The 22243-nt window shown below is 31.8% G+C and overlaps 1 protein-coding gene across 1 annotated transcript; it reads right to left on the bottom strand.

Moving 5' to 3' along the window:
- On the bottom strand, positions 1 to 21808 carry LOC111060111 (glutamate receptor ionotropic, kainate 2-like). Its single transcript, XM_039429327.1, is given in 12 exon segments — positions 1 to 103; positions 105 to 144; positions 2394 to 2478; positions 6291 to 6451; positions 6582 to 6624; positions 9966 to 10183; positions 12493 to 12499; positions 13413 to 13571; positions 15856 to 15861; positions 18175 to 18342; positions 19649 to 19789; positions 21788 to 21808. Coding segments are annotated over 12 exon segments (1152 nt in total).
- Between the last annotated feature and the right edge of the window lie 435 nt (positions 21809 to 22243).

Below are 22243 nucleotides of genomic sequence, written 5' to 3'. Positions count from 1 at the left end.
TTATTGACCTTGCAGGAAATAAAGAAGCAGTGAAATACCCAGATACGCAGTTGCCATGTAGATCCAGACATCAAGTGAAAGGGAAGCAGGAATGAGAAGAGATCAGGGGTTGCTTGACTGGCTTACTGTACAGAATACTGATACCTGAAAAAGAAACAGGGCAATAATATTGAGGGATGATTGATGATGATTTATTATTCATTTTAGTAGATTACCGTTCTACCGTTCTTTTTGTCAACATAATCAATAATTAATTTTTCACACAATTTGAATCTCTATTTTATTTGTTTTTTAATATTTTTGGCTTTCTCTAATTTGCATCTCTCTTAATAATAATTAAATACTAATTTCCTATTTTGATTACAGCCCAAAAATGTTTTATTTTCTATCTCTCTATCTTCTCTTTATTCACTCTTTTTTCAGTCCATCCTATTGCTTGGTAAAATAGTGTGTAAAGCTGCGTTTACACCAAAGTTACTAGCAAATGTTGATAACTTAATCCTTATAAATTCTATTACATTGAACGGAACTTGACAAACACCTTAACTTATGTTTTTTATTTATTTATGAAAAACATGGAAGCATACAGGATTTCTCTCCAAAAATTGCTTCCATAACAACACAATTACAATAGTTCATTATACATAGTAAGAGTACAGAAAAGAAGAATATTGAAAATTACAATGAAAGAAGGGGAAAAATAATAGAAAAAAAGAGAAATGAACAGAAAAAACCGAATCAGTACTAATCATACCCGTAGGACTAGTACAAAAGTGGATTTAAAAAAAACACAACATCACTCAACAGACAAGAGACACATTAAAACACTCGACAGTCACACTCGCAGAAGTAGCCTACAATCCCTACGGAAGCGACTGTAACCGAATGACAGGTCAAGATGATCCGAGAAGCAATTGAAAATGAATGATGATCTATATATGGGAGAGTTCTGATGATTAAAGTGTTGCAATAAGGTATAAATAATCTAAAACTGGAACGGCGAGGCACTGCAGAAATGTACACATTTAACTGGAAAGCAAAAACATTGAGCTGATTCTGCATTGAATACATTAAAAACGAACAAAAGCATACCGTATTAAAATCACGTCTCAATTTTAATGATTCCACACCGAAATCATTCTGAGTTGTGATGTGGGAAAGTCGAAGGGGCATGTATTGTTGAACTTTTTAAAATATAATATCTAAGGAATCTGTTTTGAACACATATGATGTTCATCATATGTATGATGAGTTATGTTCAATCTTATAGAATCTATGAGGAAGGGGTTATTAACTTTGGTGTAAACGCAGCTTTACACACTATTTTACTAAAGCAATAGACTCCCTCCAGCGGTCCATAAGTTGCATCTTACGTGCTAGATTGTATTTTTCTCAATAAGTGATATTAAATTTGGTTTGTGATTAGTTAGGCTACTATGCAGCTCTGTTTATTCTAAACTTGTTTATTGTTTTTGATATGCATGTATTTTACATGTTCTTGTATTAAGCTTATTGGGAATAAAACTTCATTCATTCATCCATTGAATAATGTGAAATACTAAAGCTGGGGTTACACCAAAGTTATTAACAAAATGTTAATAACTTAATCCTTATAGATTCTATTAGATAGAACATAACTTATCATACATATGATGAACATATGTGTTTGTCAAGTTCCGTTTATCTAATTGAATCTATATAAGAAGATTAAGTAAATAACATTTTGTTAATAACTTTGGTGTAAACCCAGCTTAACAGTAATACTAGTATTCAATATTATATTGTAAACTATTATCTTTTTTCTTTAGGTATACTTTAATACAAATAAAATAAATCTTAGTATTCTACCCTTTAAATATTTTATCACAGCATGTTTTGGACATAAATTAAAAAACATCTTTCAAATATTTAAAAGATCAACTTTCAGATAATTTAGAAGGATACTAAGATTTTTATGTTATTCATGTAAACTATTGACTTGATAATATTTTTAAAATTTGTAGATTTTGAAAAGTATTGTAAATTTGACGCTGCTTAATACATATATGCCATGTTCCATGGCAATAATTATAGTTATTTATCATGTTTGAATTTTTTTACGAAATAACTGTAGAGAGTTATTTTGTGATAGTGGATGGTAGATGTATTATAAAGTTATAATTGATCACATGCCTCAGTTTCCTATTGATTGAATCAATTCTAAAAGAGAAAATGCTAATTCTTGGTAAATTTTATTCATGAGTTAGAATACTTCATTCTATTTGACAATTCTAGAGAATCGGAATAAAGTATTGGAAAAAAGTATGATCACATTATTATTGATTACATTCTTCAGTTTCTTATTGAACACAAGAGAAAATACGTCATTTTTACTAATCAAGTAAAAAACATACCCAGAGTCATGAATGGCATGGTGAAGTCAACTGCACTCCTTCTGTCATAGGTGATTGTAAGATCACAAATTGCAAGGTCAGCTCTCTGTAAAAAAACATTCATCATTATTTTGATACATGTTCAGTAGAATAAAAATGGTAATTATAGCGGTAGAAAACATTGATATGGATGAATTGATTTCTATTTCCAATGGTTGCTATTTCAGTTTGAATTTTCTGGTTCAAAATTAGAAAAAATGTGGATATATTTAAGAATATTATAAATTGTTCTAAAAACTAAGTTATATTGTATCAAAACTTTGAATATATACATATTTTATCATCCCAATGAATAATGCCTAGAGGAACAATAGCATAAGTAGATATCCCATGGTTTAGGGCGTTTATGTCGCAACTCTTACTGTTATCTTTATCATCCCAATTGAATAATGCCATAGAGGAACTATAGCATAAGTAGATATCCCATGGTATAGGGCGTTTAGGTCGCAACACTCTTACTGTTATCTCAAGCCGATAGTTCATATAATTTTTTCCCGTGAAGCTGTGTGACACTGGTAGTCTCTCATATTGTGCAGCTCATACACTCTCACCCCAACAAAACAGTAAAATTCGACAATAATCAACTGTAATCGGCTTGAGATAACAGTAAAAGTTGCGACATAAACGCCCCATACCAGGGGTCTCCAACCTTTTTTATCCAAGGGCCACATTGTTAATTCTTGGGAGGCTTAGAGGGCCAATAACAAGGATGTACGTGGAATTTGACTTGTGGGGACACACACGACGGGAATTTGGAGGTTTACAATTATTATATAATATGAGGAGTTTCAGTATGTTTAAGTAGGAGAAAAACAAACCAATAATTTAATTTTAATACAAAGTCCAATTTATTGAGTGTAAAAAGCTCATGAGAAAACTTGACAAAATGCATGAATTTATAAAAGCTACCATGCTAAAAGAGAATACTCATTTTTAGTGAGAATTTGTTTTCCACTGAATTGTCCGCCCATTTAGATCAAACTTTGTGGTTCCGATCATAAAATTGATTTCAAATGTTCATCTGACAAGAAAGTATTTGGATTTAACAAATTTCATTTTGAAAATGGCTGCTCACACTTGTAGGTAGATCCAAAAAGAGGAACATAGCTCGAGCATGGTTTTTTATATTTTTAAAGTCTTTTCTGGGAAAGACTGTAAAATGGAAGTAGGTTACCTTCTTTGTAGCGTTCAAACAGGGACATGTACAGTCCGTGCAGACCATTTGCTAATATCTCACAATGGTTGATCACTGCTTGTTCACAGCTAATTTTACACTTATAAGAAATGGAGGGCTAGTAAGAGAAGAGTACTGAACTCACAGTTGTTGTCAAAAATGTGTGTAAATATATATTTTTTTAAAATCTGTTGCAATAACTCTCGGCGGGCCGGACAAAATCCATCGCGCGCCCGGATGTGACCCGCGGGCCGTAGGTTGGAGAGCCCTGCCCTATACCATGGGATATCTACTTATGCTATTGTTTCTCTATGATAATACTTATTCTAATAATAAAGAAAACCTCTTAAATTTCTCTACAAATGATGAGTTATTATTGAAATAAACTTATCAGGAAAAATTTTTTCAATTTTTGAATATATTTGTTTTCTTATTATGGAGAGATTTCACAACATCACCATCAATTCTACTAATTTTAATAAAATTTTTTATTGATAATACAAACATTCAGGTAAAACCACACTAGGCAATCGCCCAAAACTGCTTTGAGCCCTACCTACTAAAATAGACAGACAATAGTCTAGAGACTTTGAAGTTGAGTTGAAATGTTGATGATTTGACTCACACACAATCTCAAGTCAAAAAAATGTATCGACCAAAATTTAGGATTAAAAAATAATTGATAATAGTGAGACTGTTAAACTCCTCAGGAATAGCAGCAAAATATTTAATTCATAATATTGAAAGTACAATGCACTTTAGTAAAAACGTTTGGTATATACAAACTTGTATCATTGGATACATTATTCAAGTAAGCTAGATATTGAATCGGGTAAACTCTGTTCTAGATAGAGAATATCAACTGGAGAATAAAACTAGAATTGAATTAAAACTGGAGAATAAGAGAATAATATAGATAGAGAATAACTTATTCAGTAGTATCCTGTGCAGAGAAAAGTAGAAAATTTGGCAGACGACGAACTGAAAAATATTACTGTTGGAAATTGATCAAAAGTATCAAATCGATCATAGTATCCTGAATAAGTTAATGTCAATAATTCAACTCATAATACGGCATTTATAGATAAATTAAAGAGGTTTTCTTTATTATTAGAGGTATATTCAATTGGAATGATAGAATATATAACATTTTGATACAATATAACTTAGTTTTAGAAGAATTTATTATATCTAATTATATCCACATTTTTCTAATTTGATACATCGGTGCACAGTCTAAAAATGTAATACACTATTAAATACAGAAAAGTTGGCAGACAACCTGAAAAATATTACTGTTGGAAAATGATCAAGTGTTTATATTATTTTTGTTGTTGTTTGAATGTCTATAAAAATGTTTTAAATTATTATTTTCAATTACCATACACAACAGTATTAGAAGTATTTTTCCTGATACCGTACGTCGGTGCCAGTCTAAAAATGAAATCCCATTAAAATACAGAAAAGTTGGCAGACGGTAGTTGATGCTATTTTATATAATTGTTTTTTGTTCTTTTGTATACATCTTAATGCAATAAAATTAAATTATATTAGAAATAAGTTATGAATAGCCTTATATTTGAATACCGTAGTTTATTCCACAATTAAGAATATATGGATTTGGGAATAAAGGAGCAATTCTTCAATTGCTTCAGAAACTACGGTAAACATCTACGCGGTAGTCAACTCGTCCCACACGCGAGAAAGCGTATCTGGTGTTCTTGAGTGCACAACAGTGATACGGTTCCGCAGATCGTGCAGCAGTCGTCGGAGGCCACATTGAGCACTGTAAGGTATTAGAAAATAATTTGAAACTTTCTCTTTCCATTGGTATAAAAAGGTTGTCCGTTTTGCATTTTTACTTTTATAAAATTTATTAAAAATAAATTATTGGTACCGTATTTAATACCAATTTTTGAAAATGGGTCCATCATTTAGAAAGAATCTGTATATCATTGAATATTCATTCTTTAAAGATATGTGGATTAGAAAAAGAAGAGAGAGAAAGAGGAACTGTCAGGTAACATTGGGAACTGAATCATTGGTTGATCATTAAAATACAAGAATCTGAGAGCGATAGAAAATAATATTGATTTACCTCACAAAATATTAGTGATAAAATTGAAGAAAGATATTAGTGATGTTAGAGAACTGATTGATCATGGAATTTGTACCCTTTCTTGGAGTTCCCTGATGAGACCATTCCAAAATCATTGGTTGATCATCAAAATACTAGAATCTTAGAGTCATAGCAAATAATATTGATTTACCTCACAAAATATTAGTGATATAAATGAAGAGAGATATTAGTGATATTAGAGAAACTGATTGATCATGGAATTTGTACCCTTTCTTGGAGTCCTGATGATACCATTCCAAAATCATTGGTTGATCTAGAATATAAGATCTGGAGTCATAGGAAATATATTGATTAGCCTTACAAAATATTAGCGATATACATTAAAGAAAGATATAAGTGATATCATAGAAACTAATTGATCATGGAATTCGTACCCTTTCTTGGAGTTCCCTGATGATACCATTCCAAAATCATTGGTTGATCTAGAATATAAGAATCTGAGAGTCATAGGAATAATATTGATTAGCCTTACAAAATATTAGCGATATACATTAAAGAGAGATATAAGTGATATCATAGAAAAAATTGATCATGGAATTCGTACCCTTTCTTGGAGTTCCCTTATGAGACCATTCCACTGGCCGGTCTTCTTATTGAGAGAACCGTACTGGTTGTCAGGGACCAGTTTGAATTCATAGGTGAAACCCAGCTCCTTGGCCACCTCGTCAATCAGATCCAGGGAATATCCTTCAAAGCGATCGTTTCCTTCAGCCTTCACCTCCCTCTTATCCAGGTATGGACGACCCTTGCAGAAATGGAAAAATATAAATATCAAACTTACAGTATAATAATACAAACTTACTGTATAATAATATAAAAACAATGTGGTAGTTTCCCTTCAGCCCTTCACCTTCCCTCTTATCCAGGTATGGACGACCCTTGCACAAATGGAAAAAATATATAAAATTCAAACTCATAATAATACGAGTATAAACAATGTGGTCATTTCCAGATACGCGGTGCTCAGTCTAAAAATGTAATCCCACTATTATAAAAACACTTCACTCATATGGGCTACTTTTGTATAAATTAATAAAAATAATATAAAAACTTGGGTACCCTTTATATTAAAGACAGCATAAAAGTCTGCTATCTTCTATCTACATATTAATATGTAGATGTAATGATAACAAAACTACTGTTAACTGCTTACCATGGACTTATACTATCTATATAGGTATGCTTTTAGTATGGGGTAATTCATCTCAACAAAATATGGACAGGGTGTTTAAGATTCAAAAGAAGGCACTCAGATGTATAGAGAAAGTGAATAGGTTAGACTCTTGTAGGCCTTTATTTAAAAAGCTTGGTCTATTAACTGTACCATCTTTGTATGTATGAGAGTTGTAATGCATGTGAACAGTGGAGTGGTGTGATCCAGAATTCAGATGTTCATGAGTATAATACGCGAAACCGAGCAGATTATCATATAATGGGTCACAATAGTAGGTTATTTGAACAAAAACCAGATTATATTGGTAGGAATTTTATAACAAGCTACCTCAAATCTTGAAAAGTAATGATGATTTGAAGATTTTCAAAAAACAAATTAAAAAATTTTAGTTGATAGAGCTTTTATAGTGTACAAGAATTCCTTTCAAACCTAAACTAGTTGAACTACTTAGTGTTAGAATTATTATGTAATAACATGACTTGTCTTATACTCCATGACTGGAGTCTTTATGACGTAATCTTAAAAAAAAAAAAAATATATATATATATATATATATATATATATATATATATATATCTAGATATATAAAAGTGAAATGGCACTCACTGACTGACTGACTGACTGACTGACTGACTCACTCACTCACTCACTCACTCGCATAACTAAAATCTACCGGACCAAAAACGTTCAAATTTGGTAGGTATGTTCAGTTGGCTCTTTAGAGGCGCACTGAGAAATCTTTTGGCAAATTTTAACTCTAAGGGTTGTTTTTAAGGGTTTAAAGTTTGTCTTTTAGCATGTATATTCTTCTTCTCCCAATCTCTTAATTATAATGAAATTTCATTATCATATGTTACTATAGAACTATAATCTAGATAGAGTACCTCTTCGAAACAGTTGTTAACTGGCAACTAAATTAATAATTTTGTCAGGTTGGCATTAAGTTGAGTTGACTTTGTTAGGTTGGCATCAAGTTGAAGATTTAAATGCATTTATCGCGGAGAAATTGATTAGGCACTGCTACTCAATCCTGGGAATTTATTACTAGCCGTCAGGCTCGCTTCGCTCGCCATATCCGTTTAAGCCAGACGTTTAGTCTGGACCCCCGACTAGATTGTCCTAACATTGATAAAAACGCTCAAATGAAAAATGCCAGGCGAGCGAAGCGAGCCTGCTGATCTCATTCTTGGACGATCCAGTGGGGGGTCCGGGGGCGGAGCCCCCTGGCTAGACGATATGGCGAGCGAAGCGAGCCTGACGGCTAGTCTTATATAATATTCATCTATTCTTCAATATTATTTTAAAGTTTTTAATAATAAAGGGTACCTGCTACAAGTTTTTATATTGTTTAAATTAACTTTCCATTCATCTTATATTTGGAATCTTTCAAACTATGCTATATTTATCCTATGCTTTTACAGCGGAGTGATTCATACAAAACACTATGAAGATTCATGTAACTCATCCATCTTTCTATAAAACTTCGCCATCCAACAATATCCACATATTGATAAAAGCTACTGAAGCTTGGTTCATTACGTCCCGTCAAATATTTCTCTATCAAAATGATATCATATAGGGTTGAGTATAAGATATTTTATGCCACCGGTATATTTAAAAAATTTATCGTATTCAGTTAGATAAGATTTTATATTAACAAAATTATTCGATTCTCATAATATGTGATGTTGAATTACAGATTGAAGAAGCATTCGAACACTTAAAAAATATAGTTTGAAAATATAGTTTTGATTTATTATAAACAAAAAATCCAAATGATGTTGTTGGACTTTGGTTCTTTTACTATTAAAATACAACAAAGCAATTCTCAACACAGTACTCATTTATTATGAAGCTACAGATGGATATTAATTGGAAGTTGCATTTGCTGATTTATGAATATTATTCGTTGTTGGTTATCCATTGTTTTCACTATTATTCTTACTATCGTATTTGATAAAACTTTTAAGTGAAAAAACACTCACATTCTTTGATGTGGCGACGTCCGTTTCATGCTGGTGTTGTCAAGCCAAATAGAAACTGAAGTATAATAAGGTTACGAGGGTGAAATTTAGTCAGAGTGGGGGTGAAGGGGAGTCTACACTCATAACCTTAAATACTTCAGTCTCTGTTTGGCTTGAAAATCTGCAAAACCAGCACGAAACGGACGTCGCCACATCAAAGAATATGAGTGTATTTTTCACTCAAAAGTTCTATTAAATACCATAGTAGGAATAACTATTATTAAACTAAGTTCCAATTAAATGCTGTAAATCACCCCTAGCAGACTTCTGCTACTGCAAATATTGACAAAAATATTCACCCTGTTGTCAATATTTGCAGTAGCAGAAGTCTTCGGGGTTATTTACAGCATTCAATTTGAGTCTCGTTTAATAATAATTATTATTATAAAGCTACTGTAACAGTTCTTTACTACATTTCACACAAATGTAAGAATCCCATCAAATAAATAACCTCTCTTTATTTATTACATGAATTGGATAGCAATTATATAAATGGAAAGAAACGGGTGTGATTGATGATTAAAATCAAAGGCCACCTTACTAAAAATTAATCACGTTCAACTAGAATTCAATTACTAAAGTTGAAGGAGCACCGTTCAAAACGTTTAAAGAATGTGAATGTTCTCAACAAAAATCCGAAATCAATAACAAAACATCATCAACAGTGAGACTTTTATTCAAAAAGCAAAAGATAATTACAAACCATAAGCAAAATTCGAAGCACTGAATAGACTTCTATGTAATAGTCGCGTTTGTTTAGAGTAAATAACGAAAAGGTGAATGAATAAGTGGTGGAAACTGATTGGGAGTAGAATTATTCCCAGATCTTCAAATACAAAAAATCATCAACTACATAAGAAAATGAAAAAAGGACTCAGCTCGAGTGATTAACTATGAATAAAAAGTGGTGGAAACTGATTGGGAGAAGAATTATTCCCAGATCTTCAAATACAGAAAAATCATCAACTACATAAGAAAATGAAAAAAAGAACTCAACTCGAGTGATTAACTATTGAATTACCAGCCTCGAAGTTACAATGAACGTCTTATTTGAAATACTCTGTACAAGTTCACTGTACATCTCACTCTGTGTGCGGGTGTAGTTGATACCATGTTTTGGGTCCCAGGATCCTATTTTCTTGAAGCCGGTCTTTACCAGCTCAATTATCTCCAACGAAAAGTAATCTCTTCTTCCAAGTTCATCAAACCCCATCATGCCAGTCTTCCTTCCATTTGTATCTGGAATATCAAACAATTTTTCAATAATTACTCAATGATAGCCAAACTTGTATTTCTTATGCTAGTTTTGAATAATATCTTAACAGGGTTAACGTGTTTCGTTTTTCGTGTTTTGATGAAATGTTTTGTTAATCAATTATTTATTACCGTGTATGTATTTGATTAGAATATCAAGTCCTATTTGTATGAGTACGGTAAAAAAATGAATTCGTATGGCTTTTGTTGGTGTGGAGTCCCTTGTGGGAAGGTCCCACCGCCTGAATATATAATTCAAGCCGTCAATGGGCTAAAGACTGTCATACTTCAGCCGAGACCGACCATTTAACGTGCCCATCCGATAACACAGGAGTGATCGGTACATGCTCAGGAACAAATAATAGAACTATTCGAATTTGAATGATTATTAAGGATGAATAGGGTACTTGTATTCTGAGTGCAATTGTCGATATAATATGTGTATAGTTTGTTCATGACAAAGAAATAAGTATGAATAAATTATAGGCTTTCTTACTTGAAATGGTGAACGATAAGAGTCTCAAGAATCCAATTGTATTAATATTCAAATATTTGTATTCTGAATGCATTTCATGACAATAAATTGTTGATTTATAAACAACATAAAAATGTAGTACCCTTTTTATTTTCCTTGCCCTATTACCATAGGTAAGGAAAGTATTGCTTTCGAAAAAAATTAAGGTACTCCAATTTCTATACGTTTCAAGTCCCCTGAGTCAAAAAACTGGTTTTTTGGGTATTGGTCTGTATGTGTGTGTGTGTGTGTGTGTGTGTGTGTGTGTGTGTGGTGTGTGTGTGTGTGTGTGTGTTGTGTGTGTGTGTGTGTGTGTGTGTGTGTGTGTGTGTGTGTGTGTGTGTGTGTGTGTGTATGAGTGTATGTGCGTCTGTGTACATGATATCTCATCTCCCAATTAACGGAATGACTTGAAATTTGGAACTTAAGGTCCTTTCACTATAAGGATCCGACACGAACAATTTCGATCAAATGCAATTCAAGATAGCGGCTAAAATGGCGAAAATGTTGTCAAAAACAGGGTTTTCCGTGGATTCTCTCTAAAATGGCTCCAACGATTTTGATCAAATTCATACCTAAAATAGTCATCGATAAGCTCTATCAACTGCCACAAGTCCCATATCTGTAAAAATTTCAGGAGCTCCGCCCCATCAATGCAGATAGATTGCCAATTATCAGGCTTCAGATACAATTGAAACAAAAAAAAAATCAAATGGAGTAGATTGAGCATGAAAATCTCTACAATTAATGTTCAGTAACATTTTCACCTAAAATTGAAAATAAGCTTTAAATTCGAGAAAATGTGATTATTCAATTGAAAATTATTGTTGATTCTATTAAATCATTCACTATGAAGTGATAGCAGACCTCATGTGTGTCTCCAGCGCTATTGTCCTGTCACCAGCTGACTCAAATCTTTGAATAGTAGACTTGAGATGCGCGGGAACACTAGCGTCAGGTGATAAATTTTCATAACGGCAAGGAAAGTTGTGTGAGTGCACCACACCAGATTTTTATTTAAAACATGTTAAAACTTTAAAACATTTCAACGACTAGTTCAAATAAAAAATTAGTTTTGAAATCAGTTTTACTAGTTAAAATGTTTTAAATAAAAAGGGTACTACATGTTTTATATTGTTTTTATTAATCTTTAATAAAGTAGCCCATACAAATGAAGTGATTCTATTGTCGATATAGTATGTAGGCATTGTGTGTTCATAACAAATGAATAAATATGAACAGCAATATTATATTGTTGGCTACCGTATTTAAAAATCATAAACGATAACAGACTCCAATTTTACCTCAATCCTCCAATTTTTAAAGATACCGAAACTATTATCAATGAAGAATGCGCACTTAATGATTATTTTATCTATCATTTCATTTTATTTATGCTTGTTCATCAAATCTATTCTATTTTGATTCATGATTTGCATTTATTTGAAGTGATTTTTCACAGTTTTCTAGTTTCATTTTTCACACTATACCGGTATTATAATATTACACTTGGTACTGATATTTTGCTAGATTTTTTTCGTTGTCCGTATTTATTCTCGATCATTCTCATTTCAAGAATGTTATTTTTCATCTATGTTTGTAAGAGAATTTCAACAGAGGTCTTCACACATATCCTTTATGTCCAAGGTACAGTGTATACTTTTGATAATTAATAAGCAGGTAATTATTGTATGATGTACGTTATCTATCATTCAGTGGGTTATCAGGTTGTAAATTGTGTATACTCTATAGCAATTAGCTCTATTGCAATGTAACTCACTCTTCATCTCTAGCACCATCATCATTATCAATCAGCTCATACTAGATTTAAAATACTTATATGTTAAATGAGTTGTCTGGAATAAATTGAAATTGAAATAGCACAGATCTAGCACAGAACTAGCACAGAACTACGTTTAGTAGTTCTGTGCTATCAGCAGGTTCAAAATAATGGAATCTAATAATCATAATTATAATTATAGTAGCTTTCTTGCCTATCAAGTTATTGGTTTGTATATTACTCACTAAATATGAGAGAACAGAAAAATTTTTTGCTTAGTACGGTACCTATGAAATTCTTTGCAGAGCTGGAGTCGATTTTTCACACAACATGCATCTTTTCATACTGTTTGTATGGTTTTTCATACATTCTCAAAAACGTACCTGATCTTCTCAACATGACATTAATAATACAACCCCGACACATATATAATCATAGTGGGGTATCATAATTAGAACTAAGTTTAGTATTAGAAACTTGTGTATGTATAATATTATAATTATTTATATGTTTTGTCAATAAACTCCTCTGGTTGCAATTCATTGGCAATCAGAGAAATAATAATAATTATGTTGATGAGAATTATAATAATCCGGCTTCCACAAAGAATTTTCAAGTATAAACCGGTAAGCAAAAGAGAGATAGGCAGGACACGAAAAAGATGACAAATGATCATTATTATTTTATTATAAAATTAAAACAGTAGATTTTGTAGTGATGCTTATGATGATAGTGATGTTATTAGATTAGATTAATGTTATACATTTTTATTTATTATTATATTTTTATTCTAATTACAAGCTGAATGTGAGTCGGAACAGGCAATAGACTAATCCCTGTTTTAAAGAAGAAGAAGAAGAAGATTAATTTTAAAATGCTCTGTATTATTAATTTGAGAGCTGAGTGTGGTGATCCCTTACCATTTTGATGAAGCTGACAAGTTGAAATCCGTTGGGATTTTTGTTGCGTGGCTTGTCTTTGGCCAGGCACTCGATTGGACGCAATGGTTCCTTCAGTCCGAGTTGAGACCAGCCTTTTGCAAATAGTTGAACGGCGTCATACATCAATGCTGAATGCGACTACAAAACAAACGACTATATTACAAAAGTGATCAAAATAATAAAATTTCAAGCGTTTTTACAAAATTTTCACTTTTCATTTCATTTCATCCGACTTGATCATTCTGTTTTAATATTTCTGTATTCAATTATTCCAAATTATTATGAAATGATTGTGAGAGACTTCACATTTTATTTTATTTCACCCGATTTTGATCATTCTGTTTAAATATTTGTACATTCAATAATCCCAAATTATAATGGGATGATTGTGAGAGCAACATGCTCGACCCAAAATGTTTGTTTCCTATTTTTCATGGCAAAAAATGTAGCTTTACCTACTTCTATTTCAATAGACGGTACCGTGGAAAATCATGTCATAGTTCAATAGGAGATTAATTCTGGTTTCCAATAAAAACCAATAAAACGTAAAGATATCTAAGAACATACATATAGTCCTACAAAAGATAAGAAACGAGATTTGATTCGAGTACAGTATCAGTCAAATGGGTACTGAACTTGTTGATGTCAATAATTCATTTGAATTGTCAATCCAATTCAATTGTCAATCCAAATCCAATTGTTAATCTAATTCCAATTGTCAAATAATTTCAGTTACCGAAGTTACCAATGTGTCCCAAAATTAAAGTGTTTAAAAATTTTCTTGTGTTTGGATAAAAAAATTATAATTTGATGTTAATACAGACTGGTAGGCTTCCTTGCTATTTACAACGAATTGATGTTTTGCTGCCTCGTAACACACATTTCATTGTATTGAAATACTCTGTTATGCTTTGTCCGATTCTCATATTTTTATGTTGACTGCTTGTAAATGAAATTCCCTAAAAAAAATTGGTAAATTTCTCTATCACCGTTCGTTCTCCCGCAATTTTGGGTTGAAAGTTTAAATGGCCGCTATTTCGAATTTTCGAATTGGACAAAGTTGAATATTCTTTCTACATTTCATCTCTCTTATTTGAACATACCCATCGATTTTTATAGCGATTAGTGGAAAGCTTTGAAGATAATAATTATTTTATTAAAAATACAAAATGGCGAATATCTCGTAAACGAAGCGTTTTAGGAAAAACAATTATTCCACATTTTCTTTTTATTTTGACCCATAGAACCTATTCCCGATGTTGGCACATTAATTTGGGACACTCTGTATATTTCTCCCAAATTTAATTTCTAGCTGAGGATATAACTATGATAGTTGAGAGGACCATATATAGTGGAACAGTAAATAATTTCAATTGAATATTTCCACGTTTTATTCAATTTGATTTATGATTCCTAGCAAGGAACATATGATTGTAAATTTGAGAAATGATTGTTTCATTCCAATTTTTAAATTATCTATTCAAAAATATAAGAATGTTATGGAATAAATGAGAATTGAATACTGTTATTTATTCTATTATGAAACTTAGAAATATTCAAACATTAAAGAATCAATTCAAATAGGTAGATATACAACCATAAAGTTAAATAGTAACAAGAGTTTGAGCTGAGAAAAATCACAGACTAAGGAAAAATGTCTAAATTATGTACATTTGAATCTAATTATAAAAACATTAGAGGAAGGGAACTTATTATTCTGATAATCATTGAACTATATCAGTTTAATTATATTCACTTTATTATATTAAAGCTGCGCTTACACCAAAGTTATTAACAACATGTTAATATCATCCTTATAGATTCTGTAATTGAACATAACTTATCATTCACATGATGGACATATGTGTTTGTCAAGTTCAGTTCAATCTATATAATCTATATAGGATTGAGTTATTAACATTTTTTAATAATAATAATTAACAAAATTATTTTGTTGTAAACGCAGCTTGAGGATATCATTATGGAAAGTCCATTTAGACTATCACTTAAACTATTCACAAAAAGGTGGAAATCTGAAGTCTTCGGGTAAAACATTGAAAAACTAATATTAGCAGCATCATAAAAAGGGGAACCAATGTGAAATATTTTCATCTAAGTAACGTAGTGTGTGTCAAAAATCGTCAAAGTTTGACCATAGAATACGCATATAGCATAGCTCAATCTCTCTGTGTTTTAACTAAGACATGAATTAATTCTTGTAACCAGTGAGAGAATATTTACAATATTAAGGATATATCTATTTTCCATATACAATCCACTCGGGTGTTGCAGAATTAGCACAAGGAGAAGGGAGATAAGTGATATTTTTATGGAATCATAAAAAATGGGACAGTGCACGCTTCAAACAATTTAGTTTACTTATCCGCAATCGATGCCCAGTAATTTGCATAATTCATCTTACCTTGAACTGAAATTGAAATCACATAGAAAGTGCATTTAAGTTATCAATAATAAAAAATACATGAAATACACTTAGACTACAAATAAACAACATGCACTCTTCCCCTCCTCAAGAGCTACATATATACTCAGTTGATAGAATGAAAAATTCCCAAGTACGCTTTTGAAATGTTTCATTTATCCACATCAACAATAAATTAATAAATGGTTTAAACATATTATGGTGAATAAATAAAACATTTTTCCTATGGTAAAGATACTTTTTTATTCTATCTTATACACTTACAATAATAATCTTGAATTAATAAAAATAATATAAAAACTTGTATAGTAACCTTTATTAAAAACTTTGAAATATTTTAAGCTTCAAGTTTTAGTTTTACTACAAGTTTCTTATTAATTTGAACAAATTAATCATTTGATTATTTGAACAATTTATTAAGTGGCCCATATAAGTGGAGAGAAGTGATTTTAACATAATCTTATACTTTTCATGAATTATCAGAGTGGTAAAGTCCTTTTTGAAACACTCTATATTTGAACAAAATACCTCTGAACGTAGTAAGCTATCTTGATAAACGAGTTATAAGACCAAAATAAGAGGATCTAGAGTATGAGATAATAAGGATATAATAAACTGAATAAGCAATCAAAGGTAGTCATATCAGAAAGGTAATTTCTGTTACTACCGGTCAAGAATTAAGTAAACAGAAATTAATCACAATAATATTGTAAGAAAACCCTATGAGTGACTTAATTATGTTGACTTTGATCCAATTTTGAATCACAATTTTTATCCTAGATCAATGTACAATGATCTTTTGTATACAAAGGTGTTTGGAATGACCACTTTTGAAATTCACATTTAATCAACATTAAGTTAAAATGAAAAAATCATCAGCAAGTACCAAAACTGATTATGCATTCAAAAGTCGAAACATGTTATGCATTATTGAATATTAAAGAGTAAGTACTACATGAATATTGTTCATTTTATTTTAATAATACAAAGAAAACGTTATTATCACAACTATATTGAAGATTATAATACTTCCTACAATGAACTATTTAATGGTTTCAGAATTGAAATTTGATGCAAAAAATTGATGTATCAATGAAGTTTAAGTCATGAATACTTTCAATTGATGATTGTTTGAATATTTTTCAAGTAGAAGTAGACTATTTTATTTTTTATCTCGTTCCTTGTAAAATATATAAATAATTCAATGAAAAGTAGAAATGCTGAGTATGCTATAGTGTGGTTCACGTTATAATGGCAGTGGATAAAGATAGAAGAATAGCGATGCCGATTCTCTGCATTCATTAATTATGTTTCTACACTGTCAAAATCTGGTGTGGCGCACTCTCACACAACTTTCCTTGCCGTTATGAAAATTGATCACCTGACGCTAGTGTTCCCGCGCATCTCAAGTCTACTATTCAAAGATTTGAGCCAGCTGGTGACAGGGCAATAACGCTGGAGACACACATGAGGTCGGCTTCTCTTCATAGTGAATGATTTAATAGAATAAACAATATTTGCAATTGAATAATCACATTTTCTCGAATTTAAAGCTTATTTTCAATTTTAGGGTGAAAATGTTACTGAACATTAATTGTAGAGATTTTCATGCTCAATCTACTCCACTTGATTTTTTCGTTTCAATTGTATCTGAAGCCTGATAATTGGGAATCTATCTGCATTGAGGGGCGAAGCTCCTGAATTTTTACAGATATGGGACTTTGGCAGTTGATAGAGCTTATCGATGACTATTTTAGGTATAACTTTAATCAAAATCGTTGGAGCCGTTTTCGAGAAAATTGCAAAAAACCCCGTTTTTGACAACATTTTCGCCATTTTAGCCGCCATTTTGAATTGCATCAGATCGAAATTGTTCGTGTCGGAAACTTATATCGTATGGACCTTAAGTTCCAAATTTCAAGTCATTCCGTTAATTGGGATATGACATATCGTGTACACAGACGCACATACACTCATACACACACATACAGACCAATACCCAAAAACCACTTTTTCGGACTCAGGGGACCTTGAAACGTATAGAAATTTAGAAATTGGGGTACCTTAATTTTTTTCGGAAAGCAATACTTTCCTTACCTATGGTAATGGGCAAGGAAAGTAAAAACATTATTGTCATCGTTGTGGACCTAGAAAAGGATAGTACCACCGGCTTTGTCAAATGATAGACAAGGGTAGCAACCAAAGTTGATCAAATACTGTCATTATAACGTGGACCTCACTATAGTGTAAAATTGATTCAGGTTTAATCACTACTACGATAATCATGTTCAAATTTACCTTGAGAGTATCGGCCACCAAATCGGGTGTGCGATTTTTCCTTTGTTCTTCAAATATCCATTCATCTATAACTTGCTGAACTACACCCAGGCCTGGATTTAGCATGCGCAGAGCTGTTATATTGGTGCGGCCCATCTTTATCTCCTCAAAGTCTATGGTGTGTGCATCCTTCAAAGACAAATAATAAATTTTTTAAATGTTGTCATGAAGGATAATTATATTTCAATATAAAGTAAATAGGAATAATAGTAGATGATTCATTGGAATGGAACAAACACATAACATATACATACAACTGCCAAAATAAGGAAGCTTATATACAAATTCTATCAATTAAGGCGTATCATAGACAAAGAAATGTTTAAAACTGTATACTTAACATTAGTTAAATCTCTTTTAAGGTACGGTCTGTTAGTTTGGGGTGCAGCTAACTTCAGTTTTATAGATCCATATTTAAAACTCAAAAACGCATTTTGAAAATAATGAGAAACAGGGAAATTCGGTTTCCAACTGTAGAATTATTTATAGAAAATAGAGTATCAGCGTTAGGCAATTGTATATATTGTTGTTGTTATTATGGTATAAAAAAAAAAACATCAAAATAGGAACCATATCATAAATTATAGCCATAATACTAGAATAAGAGAACGTAACAACCAAGAAGTACCAAGAATGAATACAGCATTTGGGCAAAGATCACTAGGATATTTAGGGCCTACAATATCTAATAGAATACCATTAGAAATCAAGGAGAGTAAAATGTCAATAGCTTCAAAAGAAAAATTAGACATTGGTTATTCAGTAGTGGGATACAAAGTAGTGAGGAACTAATAGTAGTAAGTCGGATTTAGATTTAAGTAGTATTATTTTTAAATAAGGTAATTTATAGGTTGAAATAGTACCTCGTTCAGTATCTTTGTACTAGGCGATGCTTAGGGTAATCGATATAGTTTTAGATTTTTTGGAATTTTTGTATTATCTGTTGTAGCATAAATTAGTATCAATTTGATGTAACCCGACACATATATTATATAGTGAGGTATCATTTTCTAAACCCTGAATATTGTTATATTAAAAAATATGTAATGTAATGTATGTATGAATTTATGAATAAACTCCTCTGGATGTGTCGTCCACATCCAGAGAAATTATTATATATTTTTTTTCTCATGATCCCAATTCTATGTTATCTCATTACCTCGTCAAAGTATATGGTGTGTACATACTTCAAAAACAAACAATCATTTTGAAAAATTTAATCAAACAATTTCATTTTTCCTCACAGCCCATGTCTCCTCAATATCTCCTCAGAGTTTATGGGTAAGCATCCTTCAAAAACAGACAGTCAATTTGAAAAAAAAATCATAAATATTTTCATCTATTTATTGTCGACAATGTAGTGGTGATAGTGATTTGTGAAATGTCATAATTATGTGAATTAAGCATAAAATCATACATTTTTGGGTTGACTCACCAATGAGGTGACAATATAGCTATGGTAGTCACCGAGCATTCCAACTTCCCTCGCCTGGCGAAGAATGCTCAAAATCTTCTCAGCCGCGCAGTCCAACACAATATGAGTCTCAGTTGACACTTTGATCTGTTTCAACAGTGCCTGCAAAACAAATTTGGTAAAATTTGAAAAACCACACAAGTCTTGATAATATTTATCAAATCAATCAATCATTAATTTATTGATACAATATTATTGTCATGATCCATAATGATAGATATCATAATCTGAGAGGGAAAAGCTTAGCTTGTACTATTCCTCTTCAAATTTTTATGGTAATAGAGCCCAAAAGTTACCGGTATGTGTACGTCAAGCACTTCACATTATTTCTGGTCCGAGAATACTCCTTGAAAATAAGTGACAAGTGGTAAACATTTTGAAAGTGATTTTGATTCTCCAAATTTCCTAGACAATGTAAAAATTATTTTTTTCCAGAGCTGTGGTCATTTGCAACAACACATAGCTACACATAGGTACTACAAGTAACATTTCAATACTACTTCTGACTTGGAGTTTGGCCAATTTCTTAAATTCCATTTATTCGAAGTTTATAAGAGATCAGTGTGATGAGTGTTATCATCAGTTGAATATTCAAAATGCTAAATTTCTAATAAACTATATGTAAATAATAGGCTATACGAGTGGTTCTCAAACATTTCATTTCGAGCCCCCTCTGCATAATTCAGCTGTAAGCCGACCCCCTACATATAACAACAAATTCTATACAAACAATCATAATTTATTCAGGTAGGTACTATAGCTACTATAGTACATAGTTGTTACTTTTGTTTCTTATAGCAATAAACAATAAAAAGAGCTTCAATGTGAAGGATGAGCTTGTTTTTTCGCTCAGAGTTTGTTGAAAAGAGGAGTCAGCTCTGATTACGCTACTGGGTCACATCCAGTCTTGATGTAAATTTACTTTTCATGGCAGCTAGAGAAGAAAAGCCAGTTTAAACGAATAATTTGTCGCAAATGGAGTCAATCTTCAATGCCTTTTCACTCAAAATTGGGTGTTCCTTTTGCACACCAATCCAAAAGGATGTGAGAGAATATTCTTCAAACTTCATTCACAATATTCAATAGTGCAATAGTCACCTTGGAGATCAATGAGGTTTTCATTTTCTATCATTTTGAGGGAGCACTCATTGATTGAGAATTTAATGAGTGCCCAAAACATTCAAGTTCTCATTAACTATTTTTAGGTAGAATTATAAAAGTAGAAAGATTGCTTATCGTAATTATTTTAGATGTAAATTTAAATAATTTTCCAACAAAGCTTTGTGCCCCCCCCTGAGCATTCATCGCGCCCCCTTGGGGGTCACGCCCCACACTTTGGCTAACCACTGGGCTATACTGTTAGTTGTTGAGGTTTTCAAGATTATTCAAGATATCATTATTGCCTCAAACTATCATCGCAAATGCATGAAACATTGCCAAACATCAAACTTATTATAAAAATATTATACATCAAACATTATTGATAGAAAGTCTTGTAATTTCAAAAATAATATACATTCCTTAATAATGTACAAGAATACTTTATCATGATTTCATTGCTAATACTGGATTCAAATTGTCATAAGTCCATCAATGCTCTGTTCTATAGTGAGATCTAATGGCATTTATAATCGTACTAATGGCAGTGATAAAAGATAGGAGAACAGCGCTGCCGATTCTCTGCCTTGATTCTCCACACCAATGTTGATCAAATACTGCCATTATAACGTGTTCCTAACTACAGGAGATAGATAATGCAGACCACTAGACTTTATATCTACGTCATAATGGCCCCGATAAAAGATAGGAGAACAGCGCTGCCGATTCTCTGCCTTGATAGACAAGAATAGCACACCAATGTTGATCAAATACTGCCATTATAACGCGAACCTAACTACAGGAGATAGATGATGCAGACCACTAGACTTTCTATTCTAAATTACGGTTAAAAGCAGTTTCGGATGAATGCCTGTTGTTGTTACCTGGATTGCATGTATTTTATATCAATAGATGAATGAACTATTTATTAATGAATGAATGAATAATACTCACCTATAATCGTTGTCATCATGAGTTTGTGCAGCGTGAATGGAGTCTGACCTTCACCTTTGAGAAATCCATCGTGGTACTTGAAAACCTCTTGGAGACGAAGCAAACCAAACTCATCGTCATAGATTATTGTAAACGTTTCCCAATCCATGTCATTGATGACGTCATTAGAGCCTGAATAATTGGAGACTGAATATTAGAGTCTGTTGAACTTACTATAGACATTCAATCAATATTATCATTATGAGATAAGTAAGAATTTTGACAGAATGAATCTTCACTCAGACATATATCATTATAAGACATTATATCATCACAGATGATTATCATTAATGACAAAAGTGATATTTGCTGGAATAAATAATATAATCATTTATACGTCACAGATTATCGATTCTGAACTATACTATAACTAGTAGTTATGTGATCAGTAGACCTCGCGCTCAGTGAGATACATTGACCTGTTGTTATGTTTTCTCAAAAATTAATAATATTTATCAATTAAAA

This window comes from Nilaparvata lugens, chromosome 5 (genome assembly GCF_014356525.2).
Source record: "Nilaparvata lugens isolate BPH chromosome 5, ASM1435652v1, whole genome shotgun sequence".
Classification (NCBI taxonomy): Eukaryota; Metazoa; Arthropoda; class Insecta; order Hemiptera; family Delphacidae; genus Nilaparvata; species Nilaparvata lugens.
This window is presented reverse-complemented; position numbering and strand designations above follow the sequence as displayed.